This window comes from Myiozetetes cayanensis, unplaced genomic scaffold (genome assembly GCF_022539395.1).
Source record: "Myiozetetes cayanensis isolate MyiCay16 unplaced genomic scaffold, myiCay2020 scf74, whole genome shotgun sequence".
NCBI classification, from domain to species: domain Eukaryota; kingdom Metazoa; phylum Chordata; class Aves; order Passeriformes; family Tyrannidae; genus Myiozetetes; species Myiozetetes cayanensis.
Window position 1 is genome coordinate 17,407 of NW_026088009.1, and position 17,394 is coordinate 34,800.

At 43.8% G+C, this 17,394-nt stretch overlaps 1 protein-coding gene across 1 annotated transcript in view; it reads left to right on the forward strand.

Annotated features, from left to right (window-relative positions):
• The window catches only part of LOC126652274 (ubiquitin-associated protein 2-like), a 52,642-nt gene that overhangs the window by 16,215 nt on the left and 19,033 nt on the right, over positions 1–17,394 (forward strand). Inside the window, 4 exon segments of the mRNA XM_050338959.1 lie at positions 746–812; positions 2,445–2,631; positions 3,853–3,944; positions 11,623–11,670. Coding sequence (XP_050194916.1) covers positions 746–812; positions 2,445–2,631; positions 3,853–3,944; positions 11,623–11,670 — 394 coding nt within the window.

A 17,394-nucleotide genomic window follows, 5' to 3' on the forward strand; every position in this document is an offset into this window, starting at 1 on the left:
AAGTGTGTGTCTTTTTCTAAGATATTTCCTTAAGACACTTTGAAATATCAGATTGGTGTTCCTGGAAGTGCATTTAGCACAGCTTAGCTCATTAGCACTGTCTGATTTTTCAGTGCCTGTTACTTGAGCTTTGTCCTTGGGCAGGTGACATCCTGAGGCTGTACTGGTTATGTTTTAATACTCACCTTTATACTGTATTTGTTAATATAAGAAACTTATTTTATGGACTATCACAGTGTTTTTTGTGTTTCACAGCTAGGACATGGTCTCTTAATACACTAGTGTTTTCTGTTGAATACAATGGGAAATGTGTCAAATAACAAGAATTAATCCATTCACATTGAAAACATCTTCTCCTGACATTTGTTTGTTGAAAAGCTGTGTACATTGTTAGAAATTTTAGTTGGAGGATCGATGCTGTTGGACAGATAGAAATAGTTGTCTCTATATTTTGTTTTTTTCATTAAATGGTAGTAGGATATTAGTTAAAGGAAATATATCTGTAGGGGTGTGTGAATATATACACACATATATATATGTGCATATATACACACACTCCTACAATTTTTTCTTTAATATTCTACTATGTGTGTATGTGTATACACATACCTACAATTTTTATTCTTTAATATTCTGCTACCTACTCCATGTTTGTATATATATATGTGTGTGTATATACATAGATATATATTTAAAATGTTTTAGGAAAAAATAATTTTAATAACTCTTAGTAAATTCTTTCTAGCTCCCTTTCAAATCATCAGAGTAGCCTCTCCCCTGCCTCAGTGTTGTCTTCAAGTACATCACATGTGGTAAGTCCTATTTGCATTTCCACAGATGTTTGGCATATAGTCAGTTTATCTGATGATTAAGACCCTCTCTTAGTTCAGTGTGTCCTACTATGCTAAGAACTGAAACAAGCTTTATCTCGGGGAAGGAGGACTGCCAGCTCTCTAGTGGCAAAAAAGTCTTTACCACTTGTGATTTGTACTAGATCAGGAAGAGCTATTACAGAGACTTGCCAGTCACACAACTGTAGAGAAATTTTTTGTGCCAGCAAGGGGGAATGGAATAAAGAAAAAATTTCTTATAACAAATGTGTTTAAGAAAACAAATAAAACTTTAAAAGTGGCTGTCTGAAACTGCTCTAAAATGTGGACTGTTAGCAGTCTCCACTGGAGAGGTTAGCTGGCAAAATGCAGGTGATGGCATGATGCATGTCATGACAAATGCCTCAGGACAGATGATTTTAGAGTTTTCCATGTGACATTGTTGTCACCTGTGACTTTAAGGCATTAGAGATAACAAGACAAATGGTAGTGAGCACAGTGCTGTAGATGAAGTTGCACAAATGAAAGTCAGAGAGACGCTGCTTTGTTCTGTCTGTACAATCCCAATTGGGGTGTGCAGATAGATTACTGCTTTTCTTTATTCTTGAATTTTGGTAATGCTCCATCCCTGCTGTATATGTAACTTTAAAAATCACCCTTATCCAAATGTCCTTCTTCTCTGTTTTCAGAGTTCTTTTTGGCTTCTGTGTGTTGAGGACACTGTTTTGCAGATGTGATCAGCTTACAGCTAAGGCACTGTATTGTGGTGGATTCAAATCAGGAACTCTTTTATCCTCATGTGTTCCTGTAATACATTTGGTCTGCGTTTCAGTTTACCACATTGACTCTGTTGTGGGGCATTGCAGTTTAAATCTTTTAAATTCCACAAATACATTGAGGAAATCACAATAGCAGTGTCCTGTATTTTGAAAACAAATACTGTGTTTTGGAAGAATATAGGAGTTTATTTAACAAAACAAATACTAGCTTAAAGGAACCCCTGGTGGTCTAGTGGTTAAGGGCGCGGCGCTGTCACCGCCGAGGCCCGGGTTCGATTCCCAGTCAGGGACACTCCCCGGGCAGATGGAGCTCGTTAGCCCTGAAAGGCAACCCATCTACGTCCTGAGGACCTCGCTGCCACCGTCCAAGCTCGCTTGGCCCCGGCAGATGAACCTTAGGATTAAAGGGTGGGCTCAGTTCCGCGCACACTGTGTCTCACCTAAAAAATCCAATGCACAGGCTGGAAGGTGTAAAGACCTTCCCCGGATCTTCGCTCACGAAGACTGGCCATTATTACTAGCTTAAAGGAGTATACAAGCCAAAAGGACAAGAAATAATGAAATGGAGTGACATTTGAGTTACTGTGGTATAATTTTGTGATAATACAGCTGTTTGAATTTAACTCTTATGTAATAATTTTCTTTGAATACTTAAAAATCACAATTATACAACTTATTTGCTCTCCTTGTACATAGATAATGCATTATTTTTTACATGTGCTGCTGTTACTTAAAAGATTGTTGGTTTTGATTTTTAGTTTTGTTCCCTCCCCCCAGCATCTTTCACTGTGCCTCATTTACTCTGTGATCCTCATTCTTTTTGTCTCCTTTCTAGCACACTAGTGTTGAGAACACAACTTTACTCCAGCCTTCAGCAACCTTTTCAACTGCTGCAACCTCAGCCACTAGCACCACCTCCTCGGTTGTCAGCATGGCAAGCAGTATGAACACTACAAGCAGCCTTGGCCTGAGTGTTACCAGTGTGTCTGCTACCACACGAGCAGCTCCCTTAGTGTCTTCAGGTTTGCAATATTAACAGATGATGTGGATAGACAGAGGACTTCAGTCAACAGGGCTGTCAGTTGAGCATCTTGTCAGCCATAGCTACGCTAAGAAATCCTCTCTTGACTAGCATTTTCTGCATGCTTTCTTTGCTGGGTTATAAAATAAGGTTGCTTGGGTTTGTGTATTTGAAATATTTTTTAGGATGTTATGTGACATTTGTGTAGCATATTCCATCCCCAAAGAGCTTTATAAATAGAAACCAGAGCAGTTCTGACTTTGGAAGTTTTGGACTAGGAGATTCACCCTTTTTGTATTCCAACTCTTGGCTGTGAGTTCACATTAGCTTTAATTTCAGTCTTCTCTGTGACTTGAATTCATTTGGCAGTATCAAAATATACTGCATTGTCCTTATTATGATATGCCACATCCCTACTGCCATATCTAGAGAAAGGAAAAAGGTGTGATGTCTGTGTCATTCCACAGAAAGTAGCACTTCAGAAAAAAGAACCACAGAGAAGGTTGGGAGGCTTCCTACACTGAAGTGAAAGCAATGCTAAATTCTTTTTCTTCTCTAATCAGCTTGAACTGCTAAAAGGAAATCCTATGGAGGGAAGCAAATGATTTAAATATTAAGATGACACTTACTGAAGAATTTCTCATTTCCATAGCTTGTAAATAAAGTGTCTGATGACTGGTCGAAGTGCTTTTTTTTTTTAATCTTCTGCTTCCTAGCACTCCTTCACGTAGGCAACTGAAACCACTTCAATCTCCTCTTTGCTATTCCCAGCTGCAGTAAGTCACCCACAAAAAGTATGCTGGCAACATTTAGTACTTTTCAGTCTATTGCAGTGTTGACAGAATAGAAAATGAAAGGAGATAATTTGTTCTTAGACTGAGAACAATGCCTGAATTTTACCTTCATGATATGACCAAGGAAAGGAGAAGTTCCTGTAATTCTTGTAATTCTCTTGGACAGAGTAAATAACAAAATCAGATTGTTTTCTGATGGGACTGTTTTCAGTCTTAAGTAGCCTGTGCTTTCCCTTCCTTGAGGCATGGGTAAACTCTCCAGGCTATTTTGAGTGTTTTCATCAATCAGCACAAAATTCTTCTGCATAGTTCTGCTCTTTACAAGCTAAGACAGTGCAACTGCCAGGACTCATGAACTATCTTGTCTCAATACTGAAGCCTTTTCTTTTCTAAAGACTTAATAAAGTGTCTGCATTTTGATTCTACAGGCAAAGCTCCCCAAAATCTGCCTCAAGGTGTACCACCTTTATTGCATAACCAGTATATTGTGGGACCTGGAGGACTTCTACCTGCCTACCCAGTAAGCAATTTAATTGTTTGTCCTTGATTGCTTAAGCCATGGTGCAAGTGGGCCCTCCAGACCTCCTGCTGTCTATGCCAAGGCATTTCTGTTGGCATATGTTGTACCTGGAATTCTTGTTCCAAACACTGAAGAATGTGAAATGTATTCAGTGAGAGTTTACTGTTGGTAGTAAACTGTAACTGTTGATACAGACCTGATCTGGCTCCTCTTGAAGATAAACATGCATGTTGCTATGGTTTTCAACGTTATCAGGTTTAGGCCCTTTGAATAAAATTAAACCCATTTAGGTTTGTGTTACTGGAATAGATAGTATTGCATAGTGTTATGGTTTAGCTGCATGAAGATTTTCTTGTTTAATTTTTCATATCATCACATGGTTTTGGAGAGCGCAAGGGGACACCTCCCCTCTCTTCCCCTATGAACCGGTGGGGGCAGGGAGGGATGAAAGGTCCTGACAGGAAATATGGCCAGAACTTAATAGGATAAACTTGCTAACAGGACCAGAACACGCTCACTCAGGTTCCAGAGGGCAAAAGTGCAGTCGAGATCCTCTCTGTCTCTCATTGTGGTTCTGGTCTCTGGCCAGTTTCCCCACCTCGCTGCTACTGTTGCTGCTTGGCTGGGCTGCACCTTCGAGCCACGCTGCCTGTGCCGCAGCAGCCATCCCTGCAGCCTCCCCTCTGCTTGAAGTTGGGGCAATCATCCCTACCACCCAGAACTGTGCCACAGCAACCATCCCTGGTGCCTCCCCGCTGCTCGAAGCCACTGCAACCGTCCCTGCTGCTGCTGCTGCTGTTACTGCCCTGGAGTAGCGCCGCTTGCCCACTATCACCGCCACTTCGCACTCCCTGCCTCTGCTGACCACTGCTGCTACTACTGCTGCCCCTACTGCCTTGGAGTAGCACCACTGGCACCACTTTGCACACCAGTTTTTTTCCCCCCAGGTCTGAACATGACCTCCATCAGGACTGAACTGCCGTCTCAGTGGCATACACTGAAATAGTGGTTGTAGGTGACATTCTTTTCTGTTATTGTTTGTTTTTTTCTTTTGTTCTGTTTTGTTCTCCATTTTTAGTAAAACTGTTATTAATTTTCATACTTCACTTGAATGCTTTGTAATTTAAAAAAAAAATTGTCATTTTGGAGGGGGGGTGTTTTTATTCCATCATAGGTCCCGCCTCCTGAGACATATCGTCAGTAAAGCAAGACAACATGAGACAATGCGTGAAAAAGTGGAAAAAGAATAACTATTTTGAATAATTCATTTCTGTATTGGATATAGAACCGCTCAGGCATCATGTTATTTGATTTATTCCTGTTTATTTGGCATGTATTCCTGCGTATGTATTTCCCATTCATAGGTGTTTATCTCAAAATGGATTCTAAAACCAAGGTCACTGTGGCTATTTTTAAGTTTGTAACTTGGATTCGTGGGGTTGTAAATTCAATGCCTATAAGTCTCCTTTGGAATGTATTTTCAGGGTTGATTTCCTACCCTAACCTAAGCTGTTATCCCTGTAGGCTTAGTGATAATGGCACCCAATCTGGAGGAGGAACGCAGGGGAATGTTTTCTCCCAATTCTTCACCCATTTCTCCTTCAGGTCTGCCTCAACAGTTTGTGAAGAGTTTAAATTCTCTCTAGATGTTAGAGATACCTTACTCTTTGTATGTTTGGCAGTTTGCATTATGATGCTTTTTCTTCTTTAAGAAGGTAGGACCAAGATCTATCAGGAATGTGCCCAGAAGCCCACCCCAGGAGTGGACAGTTTTGAGTGGCATGGGTTGTGGGAGGACATGGGTAAGTTCTTGGAGAATGTTTCTGCTCCAATGACCTGGAAGTTCACCCTTGAACAACTGCAGGACCCTGTCAAGGTGATGAGATCGGTGAGGGAAAAGTGCCACGGTAGATCTATGGAGAGACAGCTTGTGGTTGCATGTGGAGTCCTCGCCACTGCCTACCGAAAGCTGCTCAACATGGTGCAGCACCTCCAGGAGGAAAAGAAAGGGAACAAAACACTTGACACCATGGCAACTCAGAGTCTAACAAAACCAGAGGGACAACCCCAGCCAATAGAAGTTGTCCCTATCCAAAAGAGAAAATATAAGACCAAATCAGTTCGCCCGGTAGACAATGATGGGGAGGTAAGACCCTCACAAATAACAGACCCAGAGTCAGAAATAATCACCAAATCCCTTTCATTTGATAATCTCCACAACCTGAGGAAAGACATCACTCAATGACTGGATGAACCCCTTCTGACCTGTTTGATTTGAGTCTGGGATCTTATGGGTGAAGTTGCGCTGCTTGATGGTACCAAAGCAAGGTATTTAGGATCCCTGTCTCAGGATGATGGTATTAACCAGGGGTTTGTAAGGGAGTCAGAAGTCCTTCATCTCTGGGCACAGCTTTCAAGAAGCATAAGAGAGAGGTTTTCTTACAGAGACGACCTGCAGGGGCATCATCATCGCACCTGGGAGATCATGGAAGATGGGATCCGACACCTGAGAGAAATGGCACTGTTAGAAGATACTTTTTGCAAGGGACAGGCAACCCAATAGAGACCCTGATGAGGTCAAGTGTACATCACAGATGTGGTAGAACCTTGGACACTCAGGGCCACCCATATATGCTAATTTCCTAGTGACAATGCACTGGAAGGAAAACCAAGAAACAGTGGGCTCTATCTTGAGTAAAATCAGGACATATAATGAGATTGTCCATGCCCCGTTGTGGTCCCCTATCTCTTCTCTAGAGAAATTAGTTGTGGACCTCTGGGCACTGACTGAGGAAGTAAAAAATGACCACAAAAATCTCAGAGAGGAGTTTAGAGAGAGCATTGTCCATGTGTCTCACCAGTGCAAACTGGGGCCCCTGCTATCTGAAACAGGTGTCCCCTGGCAAGGGAGAGGGGGTACACCACACCTGTGGTTTTTCCTACGGAAAATGACCAGAGGCAATTCCATGAGGATGGATGTAGCCCGTCTCCCACGGGCAAGCCCCTAGACAGAACCAGAGGAACTGTAACATGTCTGATCCCTTAGAAGGCACCTCCCGTATGTACTCACAGGGAGAAAGCCACAATTACCAAGACCAGCATAAGAGGGGCCCTGCCTCTAACCAGGTAGAGGTACAGGATAACTGTGTCTATTGGACTGTGTGGATCTGATGGCCTGGCACATGAGACCCACGAGAATGCAAAGCTTTGGTTGACACTGGTGCACAATGCACTCTAATGCCATCAGGGCATGTGGGGGTGGAGTCTATTTCAATTGCTGGAGTGACAGGGAGTTCTCAAGGGCTGACAGTGGTGGAAACTGAAATGAACTTGATGGGGAAGGAGTAGCAAAGACAGCCCATTGTGACTGGTCCAGATACCCCATGGATCCTGGATATCGATTGCCTAAAGAATGGGTATTTCAAAGATCCAAAAGGAAATTGGTGGGTTTTTGGGATAGCTGCTGTAGAGACAGAAGGGATTAAAAAGTTGAATGCATTACCTGGCCTCTCAGAGAATCCTTCTGTTGTGGGACTGCTAAAGGTTGAAGAACAGCAGGTGCCAATCACCACTGCAACAGTGCATTGTCAGCAATATCACACAAACCGAGACTCCATGATCCCCATCCGTAAGATGATCTGTGAGCTGGAGAGCCAAGGAGTGGTCAGCAAGACTCATTCACTCTTCAACAGACCCCTTTGGCCCATGCCTAAGCCCAGTGGAGAATGGAGACTGACAGTGGGCTATCATGGCTTGAATGAAGTTACCCCATCGCTGAGTGCCACTGTGGCAGACGTGCTGGAACTTCAGTATGAACTGGAGTCTAAGGCTGCAAAGTGGTGTCATCATTGGCATTGCTAATGCGTTTTCTCCATTCCTTTGGCAGGAGAGTGCTGACCACAGTTTGCTTTCACCTGAAAGGGGGCATGTAGTACACCTGGAACTGACTGTCCCAGGGATGGAAACCCACCATCTTCCACGGACTGATCCAGGCTGCACTAGAGAAAGGTGAGGCTCCCGAACATCTGTAATACATTGGTATCATTGTATGGGGGAACACAGCAGAAGAAGTCTTTAAGAAAGGAGAGAAGATCATCCAGATTCTCCTGGGAGCCGCATTTGCCATCAAACAGATTAAGGTCAAGGGACCTGCCTGAGAAATCCTTTTCCTGGGAGTGAAGTGGCAGGATGGACACCATCAGATCCTGACAGAAGTCATCAACAAGCTTACAGCAATGTCTCCAGTGGCCAGCAAGAAGGAAATGCAAGCTTTCCAAGGCACCATAGGTTTCTGGAGGATGCACATCCCAGAATACAGCCAGATTGTAAGTCCTCTCTACTTGTAACATGCAAAAAGAACATTTTCCAGTGTGATCGAAACAGCAACAAGCCTTTAAACAGATGAAACAGGAGATCACTGATGCTCTAGCCCTTGAAACGGTCAGGACAGGACCAGAGGTGAAGAACGTGCTCTACTCTGGAGCTGGGGAAAATGGTCCTTCCTGGAGCCTCTGGCAGAAGGTGCCTGGGGAGACCACTTGGATTCTGGAGCCAAAGCTACAGAGGGTCTGAGGCCAACTACACTCCAACAGAGAAGGAGATTCTAGCAGCCTATGAAGGAGTTCAAGCCACTTCAGAGGTGATTGGCATGCAAACACAGCTTCTGGCACCCCGACTGCCAGTGCTGCGGTGCATGTTCAAGGGAAAGGCTCCTTCCAGGCATCATGCCACTGACACTACATGGAGTAAGTGGATTGCCTTGATCATGCAGCGTGCCAGAATCAGGAACCCTAATCACCCTGGGATCTTGGAGATAATTACAAATTGGTCTGTGAGAATTTTGGTCTGGCAGATGAAGAGGAATAAGAACAGGTGGCACATGCTGAGGAAACTCCACCATACAATCAACTGACAGAGGATAAAAAGCTCTACACTCTTTTCACTGATGATTGCTGTTGCATTATAGGGATGAACTGGAAATGGAAAGCAGATGTATGGAGCCCCACATGACAAGTATCAAAAGCCATGGAAGGAAAAGGTGGATCAAGTCAAGGAGCTCAGAGCCATCCAGCTGGCTTTGGATATTGCTGAACAAGAGAAGTGACCAAGACTTCTACACTGACTTGTGGATGGTGGCCAATGCTCTGTGGGGGTGGCTGGAGAGATGGAGGAAGGGAAATTGGCAACGTAAAGGGAAACCCATCTGGGCTTCTGAAATGTGGCCCAGGCAGAGAAGCTGATTGTGAAAGTCTGCTGTGTACACGCACATGTGCCCAAAAGCCGAGCAAATGAAGAACAGGCACACTGAGCTGCCCAAGTCAAAGTCAAAGTGTCACAGTTAGACCTTTATTGGCAGGAGAAGAGAGAGTTGTTCCTAGCTCAATGGGCCCATGATGCCTCAGGTCATCAGGGAAGAGATGCCACCTCTAGGTGGGTGCAAGACCAAGGGGTGGATGCCATGGATACCATTTCCCAGGTTATCCATGGCTGTGAAACATGCACTGCAATCAAGCGGGCTAAGAAAGTAAAGCCCCTGTGGTATGGTGGGCGATGGACCAAGTATAGATATTTGGAGGCCTGCTAGACTGATTATATCACACTGCCACAAACTCGCCAAGGTAAGCTATATGTGCTCAGCATGGTGGAAGCAACCACCGGATTGCTGGAAACATACTCTGTGCCTCAAGCCACTGCTAGAACATGATCCTGAGCCTTGAAAATCAAGTCCTGTGGTGATATGGCACCCCAGAATGAATTGAGTCAGATAATGGGACTCGTTTCAAGAACAGCCTAGTCACCACCTGGGCTAAAGAGCAGGGTACTGAGTGGATATATTGTATTTCTGTAATGGACCAGCTATTGGGAAGATTGAACAGTGTAATGGACTGTTGAAAACCACTTTGAAGGCATTAGCCAGGGAGACTTTCAAGCACTGGCATCAGCATTTAGCAAAGGCTACGTGGTTAGTCAAAGCTAGAGTCTCTGTCAACCGAGTCAGCCCTGCCCAATCAGAGCCCCTTCATAACGTAGAGGGAGATAAAGTTCCCATAGTGCACCTGAGAGATATGTTAGGGAAAATGGTTTGGTTTAGTCCCACCCCAAGCAAAAGCAAACCCAATTTTAGGATTGGTTTTGCTCAAGGGCTGGGTTGCACATGGTGGGTGATAAAGAAAGATGGAGAAACACGATGTATACTTCCTTGAGAGGACCCAATTTTTGGGTAAACTGTCCATAACATTTTGCCTGTATGTGTATATATTTGTAAATGTGTATATAAGTGGAATAATGTGTGTATGTGTATAGTTAGGAAGGTTCAAATTTGATATAACATGATGGTATGAAAAAAATTGCATTGGATAATGTTATGGTTTAGCTAAACGAAGATTTTCTTGTTGAATTTTTTCATATAATCACGTGGTTTTTTTGGAGAGCGCAGGGGACATCTCCCCTCTCTTCCCCTTACCAGACTGGAGGCGGGGAGGGATGAAGGGTCCCATCAAGAAATACGGCGAGGACTTAATAGGATAAAGTTGCTAGCAGGACCGGAACACATTCTCTCTGGTTCTGGTGGGGGTTGCTCTCTTTCTCATTGTGGTTCTGGTCTCTGGTCATTTTTCCCACCTTGATGCTGCTGTTTCTGTTCGGCTGGGCTGCGCCTTTGAGCCATGCTCCCTCTACCACAGCAGCTGTCCCTGCCACTGCTGCCACTGCTGCCACTGCTTCTGCTTTGGAGTAGCGTTGCTTGCAGCTGTCACTACTGCCCACTGCCACTGCTCGTCCTGCACTGCCAGCGCCGCTCTTCACACCAGTACTTCCCCCCCACCAGTACTTCCCCCCCCTCACCTCCACACATGACCTCTGTTGGGACTGCATTGCCCTCTTGGCAGTATATACTGAAAGAGTGGTTTTAGGTGACATTCTTTTCTGTTATTGTTTGGGTTTTTTTGTTTTGTTCTTTTTTGTTCTCCTTTTTTAGTAAAACTGTTATTAATTTTCATACTTCACTTGAATGCCTCGTAATTTCAAAGACATTCATAATTCAAGGGGGAGGGGGTATTCCATTGGAGGTCCCGCCTCCTGGAACATGTCAGTAAACCAAGACACATAGTGATGTAATAGTAATAGATATCACAAAGTAATGGTTGAAATGTGCCATGTGTCCTGTCTGTCATACTTTGAAAGATTGCACATAGGTTTTTGGTGTCTGATCAGGATCAACATATTTTTGGTTATCTGTTTTTTGAATCAGAAACTTTATTCTTATAATTTTTCTATATCACACCAAATGCAAGGGTTGCTTTGTGGTCTAGTCATCAAATCTATGTAAGGATTACAGCAAAGAAGGTCATTTCTCTTACTCCCAAATCTGAATGTCCTGTAGATTTTTAACTTGATGAATGATGCATCTGCAAAAACCGTATTGAATATGGAACAGTAATACACTCCTCAGAGGACTGCTGTCACGAGGAAACAACATCAGATTAAAAAACCATTTTAAGCTTAGCTCTACTAGCCTTAAAATGCTACAGTGGAACATGATAGCACAATGCAACATATAGCTGTACACCTTTAAAATAGACTGGGCCTAGGTCAAACTCTGTTTAAACAGAACTCCAAATTGATCATCATCAGAGACAAGTGTTATAATGACATTTTATTTTTATCTGTCTTTAAGCAGATTTATGGTTATGATGATCTCCAGATGCTTCAGCCCAGGCTGCCAATGGTAAGTAAATGTCTTGGTTTATTTCATTTTAGAAAAGATATCTTCAGTGTTGATCATTTGTGTGATGCAAATGAGTTCATTTAATGGTGATTAAGAGCTTATCTTTATATTCTATATTCTGTTTTTTTAATTATCCACAAACAGTTTTCTAGGTGGTGTAAATTGATACAGCGAAACTGTTGCATTATGCATCTATTTGCAAATAGAAGCAAATGTGCTCTGTGCTTCCGAGTGGAGAAATTTTTAATTGTTGTTCTAGTTAGAGTATGACATTTTGTCAAATCTAGTCGAAGTCTAAGTGTCAATGTTTTTTGATTTTTTTTTACTGAGAGGTAGGGTTGAACAGCAAGTACACAAATTGGCAGCCAGTAGGTGCTTCTGACAGGTTTTGGAGACACTCATAGGTGCAGATCTCTGTGTGTGCAGCATGGCAACAAACGCAGGTGAGCTGCAGGAGGGAGAGTATATGAAGTTTTCCTTTTTACCTGGATCCAGAATGTAAATGGCATGTGAGTGAAGCTGAGAATTAGATTCACAAAAAGCCTCAGCCTAGACTGTGGAAAAGGAAATTTTTTTTTTTTTTTCAGAAAACTAGAATAAGGGTCTTGAAGGGAACATTTGGTAGTATGTTACTGAGAAAAGTCACAGGATTAAGTGATACAGTGTATCTATAGAGGCAGAAATGGAGCAATGAGCAGTGATCTGAAAAGAAATATTACTGAATGAATGCCATAGATAAAGGTCCAAGTCAGAACCAGGTCTTTCATGTGGAGTTGGAACAGCCAGAGTCAGACATTCAAAGGTGAGTACAGGGATATCCCAGACAAAACCCTGTCTCAAACTCAGGCAACTTTATTTTATAATTCATCAAATAAAGCATACTGAAAATGCTAGTCAGGAGTGTGGATTTCTTAGTGCAGTTATGGCTGGTCTTAGGAAGCATGGCTGAGGGAACTGGTGTTGTTAAGCATTGAGAAAATGAAGCTTAGGAGAAACTTGAAAGGAAGTTGTAGAGAGGTGGGTGTTTGTCTCTTCTCCCATGTAACAAGCAATAGGACAAGACGAAAGGGCCTCAAGTTGCCCCAGAAGAGGTTTATAATGGATATTAGGAAAAATTTCTTCACAGAAAAGATTGTCAAGCATTGGAGCAGGCTACCCAGGGAAGTGGTTGAGTCTTTTTTGCAGTTGAACTTCCCCTTCCTACCCGAGTCTCTTTTCTGTCTGTAATGTCCTGGTGTTGGTTGTGGTCTGTTTTCCTTTCTCTTATGTGTCTTTGTTTTCATATTAGCCGATCTTTTCACATTTGGAAGGATTCTAAAATTGTGTTGTTTGTAAGAGACTGAGGAACCCCCTCCTGGAGCAAGGGCCTGGGGGGGGTGGCAGCGGCGGCGGCTTCCAAGGAGGGGGCTCTGGGTGTAGGCACTTGGATGTGTTCCTGGATACAGCTGCCCCAGCTCCTGTGTTTGAAGCTCCTGAGAATGAGCAAGAAAGGTTTTTCCTTCAGGTATATATATTGCTCCTCCTCCTACTGGGCTGGGTCCCCTATGGTGGTCCCATGTGTGTGTTCCTGTAGCAGGAGTCTTGTGCTTTCTCTGCCTCCTTGCCCGAGGTATCTGGAGAGCAAAGAAGAAAATGCCCCCCATGAGGTTGTTTGTAAACAAATGGTCTTGCGTTTGGGATGGCTCTGAGCCCCTGTGCCCCTAGAGGAAGGGTGTCCAAGAGTCCTCTGGAGGTGGATCTAAACCAGCTAATCTAGTTATAAAGCTCTAGTAGGAAGAGAAGGAGGTGGCGGTTTCGCTGAAGTTTTAAGGTCCCCTACAACAGCAGGGATCATGTTCTGCTTCTATGAGAGCCCTTATCACATGTTTTATCAAAGCTTTTGGAGCAGGGGAGATGTGTGAGGTGGTGGTGACAGGCTGGGAGCCATGGTCTCATCAGGCAATGTTGTATTGGGGGGTACTGTGTTGAGGTGCTGGCATGTGCACGGTGTTTTGGCATACCTAGGTGCCATCCCTGCAGGAGGCCATGGCTGGACCTTGTCTGTGTTGCCCTAGAATAGCTCATGCCTGTAAGGTGTTTTCAAGCAACACAATGAGACATTTGTCATGAAAAGTGCCTGAAGTGGCAAGAGGAGCTGAATTCAGCTTAGTCAAAGTGATCTCTGCTGTGGTTCTCCTGCATGTAGTCATAGAATGGATCGGGTTTAAAGGGACCTTTAAAGGTCATCTAGTCTGACCCCCCAGGGATGAGCAGGGACATCTTCAACTAGATCAGGTTGCTCAGAGCCCTATCCAACCTGGCCTTGAATGTTTCCAGGGATGGGACATCCACGACCTCTCTGGGCAACCTGTGCCAGTGTTTTACTATCCTCATAGTAAAAAGTCTTCCTTATATCTAGTTTGAATCTACTCTCTTTTAGTTTAAAACCTTTACCCCTTGTCCTATTGCAACAGGCCATATTAAAAAGTCTGTCTCCATCTGTCTTATAAGTCCCCTTCAAGTGTTGAAAGGCCACAATAAAGTCTCCCCTGGAGCCTTCTCTTCTCCAGGCTGAACGACCCCAACTCTCTCCAACAGGTCCATGTCTTCCTTTTACTGAGGACTCCAGAGCTAATGATTAGTTGGTCTAAACCAAGATGGAAGGTGAAAAATGTTGAGGAGATACAGGGTAGAGATGATTCTTATGATGATGGCTAAACCCTGGTAGAAGTTTCCAAAGAGTGTGGAGGAGGGTTTTGGGGAAGAGGAAGGATGCCTGCTGGTGGTGGCAAGGCTGTGGCATGCTGGGAGCCATGGCCTGGAAGAGCTGGAGGCTGTCTCAGGGGAAGGTGGTGTCACAGGGACGAATGAGGGTGGTGAGACCCAGCAGGAGCACCAGGGTGCCATGGCACAGGCAGGGCTGTGGGGTTGCAAGCACAGCCATGATAGGGCTGTGGGTGCTGGTTGGATGAGCCTGGTCAGTCTTGGTGGTAGTGTGGGTGGGTACTATGTTGGTGTGCTGCCAGGTGAGTGGCTTAATGTGTTGTCATAGCTTTCCTTTCCTCACTTTTTGATTGCAGCAAGTTTCCTACTGTGGTTTTCAGCTTTGACTGGGGGCTGTGGTGGTCTTGAGGAAGTGCATTGATGGGGTGGCTGTGCTTAGAGAGGGCAGGGGCATGTTGGGGGGAGGTTGACTGTAGTTGAGATAGCAACATGTGGGGCAGTTTTGCTGTTGATGGTTTTTTTTGGGGTTTCTCCTTTCCCTCCTGGGTGAACTCCGATGACTGTTGAGTTCCACTGAATTTCCCTTCCTGCCCAAGTCTCTTTTCCTTATGTAATATGCCAGTATTGATTGTGATTGTTTTTAGTTTTGGTGTATTTGTCATCTTTGTTTTTGTGTCAATACATAATTTCTTTTAACATTTTGGATGATTTGTAAAATGATGTATTTCTTGAGAATCTCAGGAACTCTCCAAGTCGAGAAGTCATTTGAGGAGGTAGCTCTGGGTCTAAGCACTTGAGCATTAAATGCTTATTGATGAAACTTCTAAAATCTCATTGCTTCCCTTTTCTCTGAACCTTCGCAATGGGAGATAAGAAGTCTTTTCTAAGCTGTTGTTTATTGAATGAAGGGGATGCAGCCAGAAATATTTTTGTATAGGGTGATTTTTACTCTTTTTGCCAGTTGAGGAATTTTTCATGACTGCTGTCTCATTGTGCTGCATGGAGGAAAAGGTCCTTTACAAACAATTCCATTTTTCCAATTTCCAGTGTTTGCATGGTGAAATGCTTCTGTCATGTTATGCCCTCATACTACTGGAACTTCTCAGTTTCTCTCTCTCTTTTTATCACTGTGAAAGCATAATTTCTTTCCTTTTTTTAAAATTATTTCTCAATGGTCTATTTTGCTTTGGAAGTCCCAAGTGCAATCTGGTGCTGAGGGTAGATGGTGAGGGTGGCCTTGTCCAGTGATGCTTTTGGATACATCTCCAGGAATGGACATTCTACAACCTCCCTGATCCTACTTCTGGTGCTGTATCACCTTAATGCTAAAGATAATAATGTGGTTATTCTTTCATGTTTGAAATCCCTGTATTCCAGCTTGTGTCATTACCTCTCCTCCTCTCTGTTTTTATGCCTGAGGAGGATTTACTTTCTTCAACCGCCTCAGAGAAGATAGAGCCAATGAGGTTGCCCCTGACTGGCATCACAGGGTAATTCTGGTTAGAAGAATATCAGGGCTGGAGTACAACCTGGGAGTTGCATCTTGAGGGGTCCTGCTGTGTACCTGAATATATTTGGTCCCACTTGTTTTCTTGCTCTCCAGCTGCATGGGAAGTGCCCATTTGTGTTTGCACAGAGCAGTGTCCTTGCAGTGATGTGGTGATAGAGGTGGTTTGAACATGAAGAACAACCTTTTTGTCCTGTGTGGGAGGAGGTCAAAGCTGCTAAACTTTTCTGCTGCCTTGCTCAGGCTTACCTGTGTGTCGTGGTTTAACCCCAAGTGGCAACTAAGTACCACACAGCCACTTGATCACTTCCACCCCACCCTGGTAGGTTTGGGAGGAGGATCGGGGAAAAAACCCAGACCCAAAACTTGTGGATTGAGATAAGAACAGTTTAATAAATGAAACAAAATAAATATAATTATAATAATAATAAAAAAATAGAGGGGGAGAGAGAGAGAGAAAACCCAAGAGAAACAAGTGATGCACAATACAATTGCTCACCACTCACTGACTGATATTTGGCCTGTCCCCAAACTGCAATCAGCCCCCCTTCTGGGTAACTCCCCCAGTTTATATACTGGTGTGATGGTTTGAACTTGGCTCCCTGCCAAATGCCCAAACCCTAGTAGCAGCCTCCCCCCCCTTCCCCCTTCCTTCTTCCCCCAGAGCAAAGGAAAAAAAACTATGTAAATTGAAGAACCCGAAAAATCCAACTAGTTATATAAAAAAATATATATATTTGATGTATATTACAGTTAAGATGCTACGTACACAGCAAAAAGGAATCCAAACACCGCCCGAAGGGATAGGGAAAGGGGAAAAGGAACAAAAGGAGACAAAGGGACACCGAGCAGATATACGTAATCAAACTTGAGAACTAGTAAAATAACTAGTAAAACAAATCTCACCACGTCCCTTAGAAAGAAGTAGGATTGGCACACACGGCCAGCACTCTGCTATCCTCCACGTGGCAGGCCAGCGGTCGCTGCAGGCCTCAGCCTTAGATAAGTGAGACCAACGCAAGGACCCACTGTTCCCGTACCCCACTGGAAGAGAATAGAGGGAAGGCCTCTCTTCCCTTCTTATTTATACCCCGATTTACGTAAAAATCGTATGGAATACTGGGAACACTGCCTCTTCCTTGGTTACACACTGGTAACCAAGGAAGGCCTAGATTAAAACCACCACAACTGGGCATGATATTCTATGGTATGGAATATCTCTTTGGCCAATTCGGATCAGCTGTCCTGGCCATGCTCCCTTACAGCTTTTTGTGCACCTGCTCACTGACAGAGCATGAGACACTGAAAAAGTCTTTGACTCAGGGTAAGCACTACTGAGCAACAGCCAAACCATCAGTGTGTTATCAGCATTATTCTCATACTGAACCCAAAACACAGCACTGTCCCAGAAGAAACCAGGACAGTATCCACCCCTTATTCCGTACTATTTACGCCTGCCAGGTCCCACACTTCTGAATACTCCATCACCTTTCCTGTCTTTTGATATATACACA